The following is a 7,325-nucleotide window of genomic DNA, read 5'->3' on the forward strand; positions in this document are numbered from 1 at the left end:
GATACAAGATACTCCTATAGGAACACCATTGAAACAATAATCGCTGGCTCAACTCCGCTTCTTAAGCTGGTACTAAACAGCCTGAATAAAACTAAGGGCAGTGACATATTTTTATCTTTCACCAGTGAGGGCGAGCGATGGGGTGTGCGCGTCCGTTTTGGTTGAGCAGAGTAACATGACAGCGCTCGAGCAGCCTCGACAGAACAAGCGCGCGAACGTCTATGCTTAGCTCACGTGCCTTCCGTTTTGTCAATTCTTTTCTTTTGACTTGTGCCATTGCCATGACACACTCTTATCCACTGTCCAGCGCAGCGTACCACAACGCGTGCGGCGATTATCGCGCAAATTCTGATGCCGCTCTCCTGCGTTGTGCTTCGCTACGAAGTCTGAAGCATATTTGCGTTGCGTCTCGTGGCTTTCGCACATCAGCGATTTGAAGGATTTTGTGGATGTAAGTTTGACTTTCTTGCGATTGACTTATGTGTAAATAAGATCCTAACTACAGCACCTCTAGTACCGATGCTAGATCTAATAGAGCAAGCGTTTATCTAACAGAAGATATCTTCGCGTACCCTACCTATTTCTGCCTGCTGTCGATCGAGTCCCGGCCGCGGCGGTCGCATTTTCGATTGAGGCGAAAATACTTGAGGCCCTTGTACTTCTATGTAGGTGCACGTTAAACTCCAGGTGGCCGAAATTTCCGGAGCCCTCCACTAAGGCATCCCCTCATATCGTGGTTTTGGGACGTTAAACCGTAAAAATTATGATTATGATGTTCCTGCTATCTTTATTCAAAGAGTTTTTGAAATGATAATTTGATTGTTAGCACAAGTGTTTTCTTAGTTTTTCTTCTCTTGCATCCCGGACATTACTCGGGCTCTGAACTGTTTTTTTTTTTTTTCGGTGTGCTCACAGCAGTATGTCTCTTGTAACGTGCTGCCAGAATAGGCTCTCTCCTTTATTCTTACTTTTAACTGTCAGCTTTATTTCTGCTACTGTTCACACATTTATATTTCACTTGAATTTACTGTTCTGCCAAGGTGATTTTGAAAACAAATATGTAATTATGTAGGCACGCACTGAGTATACAGTAGCAAACATCCTGCTTACTGCTTGGTAAAACAGTGAAACTGAGTTTGCACTATAATAATGGAAATAATTAGGAGCCACCTTAAAGTCATTAGGAAGGGGATTCGAGAAACATTGCTATACTAAATGATCCGTTTTTCTCATGAGCGCCCAACGAGCCGTTTCACTCAATGTTTCATAGGCACTACATCTTTTGTCTTACATTAACAGGTTAGTTGACGATACTTCATGCTTAATTGCCATAGCTATTAGGGGTACCGCCTGCCTCTTGTTTCAATACTTATTCACGATGAATATTTGATGCAGAACGGCTTTTCTATTTTATTTACGTATATTGGTTTTTTCCTTTTGAGGTCTCCCTAATTTTTTTTTTACTGTTATGGGGCCTACCCCAATCAAGTTCGCTGGACTTTATAAATAAAGTTATTTCTCTCTCTCTTTCTAATCACCAGGTAATCGGAGCTATAGGTGGAAATAGCGTGAATAGCAGCGGTGTCCTGCCACGCGCTCTTATTTCTTTATTTTGGTGTGATCAGGTTTAAACCGCAAAAGAAATATTAGCAGCGCTAGGCTCAAGCCGCGCCGCGATGTTTGGAAATATTCGCGATTGTTTCAGATTGTTCCGTTAAGATTACGTGCGAATCCCAGCCGCGGCGGCCATATTTCGACCGAGGCGAAATGCTAGAGGCCGGTGTACTTAGATTTAGGTGCACGTTAAGGAACCCCAGATGGTCGAAATTTCCGGAGCCCTCCGCTACGGCATCCATCATAATCATATCGTTGTTTTGTGATGCAAAACCGCAACAATAATTATTAAAAATATGCGCAGGACGCGAGCACTCTAGTTCATTCGGGAGCTCACGCGAGCACCAGCGGTAACGCTGCAAGGTTCGATCGCTGATGCGACCACGCGTTCCGTCGATGATCACATTATCGAAGGCCGACGACTTTCGGTGTACAGCGTGCTTTGCTTGTACTTTGAGTTACCTAGTTTTCTGGGCTCAAGTTTGCCCAGTGAGCAGTTTCGTCTTTACCAGAGTGACTGCCGCCCTATTCATCGTCACCACCACGTGACAATAAAATAGGTATTAGGCATTTCTGGGGTGCACATGTTCTCCCGTTGAAGAAAAATTGTTAAAAGATTGCACGTTAGTGAGTATAGTGATAACTAACGCTTTACGCCGGCAGATAAGCAGAAAATGAAAAGTCACTGCAGTTTTATGAGCTCTACGTATACACAATGCGTCACGAACAATGTCGCTAGCAGCGCTGTTGCTGCTGTACACCGGTAATTCGGTGCTGTGTAAACGGTATTTAACAGACAAGGTAAAACTCCACACCGGTATTTGCGCCATCGTGCGAAGGCTTCTTATTGAAGTTCTTGTGATTAGGTGGCGACACGCTAGCTGGTCGCTGAGCAGCGACTCCCATCACTTACAAAAATGACAAGCAAGAGCCGCTGTCAGTGAAGAGCTGTCAGCAGCCAAACCAAACCCCAATAAGTTCTATCGGAAGTAAACTAATGCCCTTCGAGCAAGAAGGACAAAACTTTTGAGATACTAACCTCCATTTCCTTAAGATGAAACAAAATTTGTCGCATAAAAGAAATTTTCAAGAAAACCTTTTCGTGCATAGGCGGTCGCTGCTACGTTATGGGGGTCTGTAATAACAAATTTGCGAATGTGTCGAAGTATCTTAAGATACAATTGGCAAGTATCGTATCGGATACAATTATTGCGGTAGTATCTTGTATCTGTATCTCCAATACTTTTTGCCTGAGTATCTTGTACCGTATCGCGATACAATTTCAAAGTATCTTTGCCCAGCCCTGCATTGAAGCCTCGGAAACCATATTCGTAGTGCCTTAAAATGCAATATAGCTTTTCAAACAAAAACTTATTTATGTTTTACCTCCCATGTAACCATGTACGTATACGTCCTGGTGTCGTCGCGTAATAGGTGGCGACACGGGAACCGCACATTTCGAAGTTTAGGCCTTTTCTTCGGCTCGGTTGGTCGTCTTCTATGCAGCTAGTTGGGCAGCCCGATTTAGCAGTGTAACATTCCACCGAGTGAATTGGACTTAGTGCGAAAAAGTTGAAACGTTCTATTCGCACGTGACCACCGCCTTTGTCATAATATGAGAACACTTAAAGCGATTGGCGCAGGAAGCCTGAACTAGAGCACTGCACGGGCCGGATTTTACGGCCCGAGCCCGGCCCGGGCCCGCTTTATGAAGCCCGAGCCCAGTCCAGGCCCGTGGTTCCAAGCGGGGGCCCGGCCCGGGCCCGGGCGTACATGACCGAACCCAGCCCGAGCACGGCCCGGGCCCGGGCGTACTTGACCGTACCCAGCCCGAGCCCGGGCCCGTCGTTCCAAGCCCGGGCCCGGCCCGGGCCCGCTAGAGGATATTAGTTGTTGATGGTGATTAATAATGACAACGTGCGCTTTGTAGCGGGTGATCGGACGGAAAATCCGGTGTGTAAATGCATCGAAATATTGCTTTGCCCACGGTGGTAGCTCAGCGGTTAAGCTGTTTCGCTGTTAAGTCCTAGGACTCGGGTGCGACTCCCGCGTCCACGGCGGCTGCAATTTGGTGAGGGCGAAATGCAAGAACACCCGTATATCTTTAGGTGCACGTTAGAGAACTCAAGGTGGTCGAAATTGATCCGGTGCCACTACGGCGTGCCTCGTAATCATATCGTGGTTTTGGCACGTAATACCAAGGAATATAAATGAAATGTATCGTATGTGTCAACCTCGAATAAAAGACCGAAATCTTTATGCCTCCCATGGGAACAACCGTGATCTGGCCCATTGTTAGTGCTGTTAATATACACATATATATGAGGCTGCGGGCCGGTCCGAGTCCGGCCCGAGTCCGGCCCGGCCCGCAGCCTCAAGCCCGGGCCCGGCCCAGGCCCGCGGCTTCAAGCCCGAGCCCAGCCCGGGCCCGCCGGAAAACGCTTCAGACGGCCCGGGCTTTCGGGCCGGCCCGGGCCCGTGCAGTGCTCTAGCCTGAACTGGCTCGTATAGGAAGCTATCATATCGTAGGGCGTCATTGTACTCTCGGGCGTGTCAGCATTATATCTACAGCACCGTGGTCGAGGATTCTCACTCAATGCAAGAAAAGAAAATGTATCTATTCCTTTAGTGCGATTGGCGATAATGCGTGTTCACGTGGGTCCTTTTCTCGTGTGCAGCATCATCATCAAGCATGGACACAATGAATCCGAAACTGATATGCCAAGTTGGAGACGTAGTCTTCTGGTTTGCACCGGAGAAGTTTCGACGTCACCTAAGGTTCAACGTCGGAAAAGATTACGTAAGATATGCCGGAACGTTGTCACTTATAGCAGCGACATGCAGATGTTGCGAACTGAGGAAAACTGAGAGGAAAGAATACACAAAGTTGTGCCATTGAGACACGGCCAGAAAGAAGACGCGATGAGTCACGTGTCTTCCTTTGGTCCGTGTCCCGGACGCGCAAGTCTGTGCATTACACGCGGAAACACCGAGGAAGGACTCGAGACGGGGCAGAACAGGACGCCCTTTTCCGTTCTGTCTCGAGTCCTTCATTGCTGGTTTCGCCTCTATTTGCATCTCAGAAAGCATGTGCCAACTATCCCATCAACAAGTTTTACTAAGATATATTTGTGCATTCTAGTGGCCAGCCAACAGGCCCTAATTGCAATCAGAGGGCAAGAGCTTGAATAGGAGTGGGGTACAGGCCATTTACCTTTTACTTAGATAACTGCCAGAGCAACTGCTAGCTAAGCTCTCATAAAATAAAAGAGGTCTAGCTCATAGATAGATATATACAAAATTTAGCAGAGACGTTAACCAGAAAAAAGGCTGGTTAATAAAATACGAAAAATACGGATATAGACGCCGTATATGCGCATTAAATTTAAGCGGCATGCGTGTCACAACCAATCTGGCAGCCCCGTTGACTACCGAAGTTGAACTAACGCGCTATCTGCCTTCACTGATGCGCATGTTGTGGTTATGCACTGTCCGCGTAGCCTGTCCAGCCTATATAAAATAACTATGTGAGTTACAAACCAAACAATGTCGTCATAGAAGTAGCGGCCTCTGGAAGCCACATAAATAATTAGAGCAGTCACACTGATGCTTCTAAAGTGAAACGGCATGTGACGTGTGCATTATTAACCCACGGAAAAGTACGGCGTGAGACTATGACACAGCCTTTAGACGCCACAAAGTTCTCAAATGAAAGCACGTAGGTGCATGCGCCGATGAAAGTGCCCAATAAAGCTGTTTGTTTTAAAACGTATAGCGAATCAATGAAGTGAATTCATTTTATATTTAAAGGAACGACGCAGTTGAAGGCTTATATTTGTTGTAGATGCTGTACATCTATTGTAGAATATTTACGTATAGCATTTTGTATAGTTGATTAATTGTGGAGAGGGCAGAATAGGCATCCGGAACACCTGAAAAGTTAATACATAAGAAAAGAAATAGATACCTGACGACTGCATGAAGGTTCAATGCATTGGTCCAATACAGGGACAGTAAGTTAAGCAAGTGTAAACAGGAGATGACGACGTTGAGCTCTCAACTAAACTTTGTTGGCAAGACGCGTACTCACATACCAGATTTTTTTTCAGGACTGCGAAAATTACTCTAAGATTTTATTGCGATAGCAATTATATGGACACTCTCGGCAGGTTTTGCCGTCGCCGTCATGTTCTGTATAAAGTCCAAATCGATAACATCGCCCGGCGCATCGTATGTTCTACGCGGGAGTAGAAGTGCATGAGAGCGGAGGACGAACGCGGCTGAAGCAGCGATAAAACAAGCCGGCCATCTCCGTCACACGAAGGGTTCATGCGATAACATCGCGCCGCGTGCGAGTCCGGCCGTCGATGGCTCACCAAGGAGAAAGGGAGAAACATGTTTAATAAACATAAGGCTCCCTGGTTACTGTGTGTGGAGCCCCTCGCTTCCCAAGTGCAGTGTGGAGGGTCGCGCCTCTCACGACCAATTTACGAGTCTGTCTTTAATTAGCGGCGAGATGGCGTCTGCCGAACGCTATGTGCATTGTTATGTTATGTGTTCGAGAAAGGAAACGCCTTGCCCGTCTTTCGTCGGTTGAAGGAGCAGGAAGGGGCGCCGTTGAGGAGGGGGGGCTGCGTCGCTCGAGCAGCAACTGCGAACTTCGATCAAAAGGGCGCGGGCGTGAGCGCTATCTCGACAGACATCAGTAGACGGCTCGTGTTACCTTGTGCGTGCTGTTCTCTCACGGCTTATTTCGCGTTTAGACGACGCCAGCGCGAAAACCGCTTCGCTTCCTGGAGCGGCCGTATACCTAAAAACCAGTGTTTTATAGAGTTACGCGATATCGTATCTAAAAACAGTTAGCTACCAGCCTTACTTCGTATAACATTCAGTTTGTTGCTATCGCATTCACTGTTTCACCCTTGCGGCGAAACTGTGATCTTTCTTCAAAGTAATCTATCAGGAACGGCGGACGTCATCGGAGGTCAGAATGGTGCAAAATATAGTTAACATATGTAGAATGATTACTACTTACTTTACGGCACATACTGAAATTCACGAATTGTAGCCGGTGACTTTGCTATGCGTAATCTAAGGATGACATCAGTTTCGAAATAATCCTTCCTTAAGTGTGCTACGAAATACACGGACGTAATACTAGTTACTTTTGTAAATCAATGTACAAAACAGCGTCTTGTTACAAAAGTAAATGGAACAACGGCATATTTTCACCAGAACTTTCATGACGCGTACCTCAGAATTCTTGCTACAGTCGACCCGACTATATCGAACTCGAGCAAATCGAATTATCCTTTATGTAGAACCTTTTCCGGACACAGCAATGCTTTAACGTGAATGCATACGAAAATTTACGGTTACATCGAACAAAAATAGCCGGAACACTCGATATATCGAACATCGGGAAGCGCGAAACGCCGCAAGTGGTTGGCTTTCCCTCAAAAATAGTTGGCTTTTCCTCACGGAAGGGGCCTTCCCCGCATGCATTTGGGAAAACGAGCGGTGTAATTAGGAGGGCGCCGCGCAGTGTGAGTATAGAAACTACCGCTCGCCATCATGTGCCTTTCCCCATGGTTCCTCGTCGTTGCGTCGCCGGCCAGTCATGCGGGGTTGCCGTTCGCTTCTCCGCTAATTTTGTTAACGCGATAGACGCCGTGAAACAGAATAATGTGCTCTGCGCAAAACTGGTCATA

At 46.7% G+C, this 7,325-nt stretch overlaps 1 protein-coding gene across 1 annotated transcript in view; it reads left to right on the forward strand.

The window, feature by feature from the left end:
* Window positions 1–4,513, forward strand: part of LOC119386131 (sodium-coupled monocarboxylate transporter 1-like) — a 44,845-nt gene extending 40,332 nt beyond the window's left edge. The window contains exon 14 of the mRNA XM_037653474.2: window positions 4,293–4,513. Coding sequence (XP_037509402.2) covers window positions 4,293–4,513 — 221 coding nt within the window. The remainder of the gene's footprint in view (window positions 1–4,292) is intronic.
* Window positions 4,514–7,325: the final 2,812 nt, after the last annotated feature.

Source organism: Rhipicephalus sanguineus, chromosome 3 (assembly GCF_013339695.2).
Source record: "Rhipicephalus sanguineus isolate Rsan-2018 chromosome 3, BIME_Rsan_1.4, whole genome shotgun sequence".
Lineage (NCBI taxonomy): Eukaryota > Metazoa > Arthropoda > Arachnida > Ixodida > Ixodidae > Rhipicephalus > Rhipicephalus sanguineus.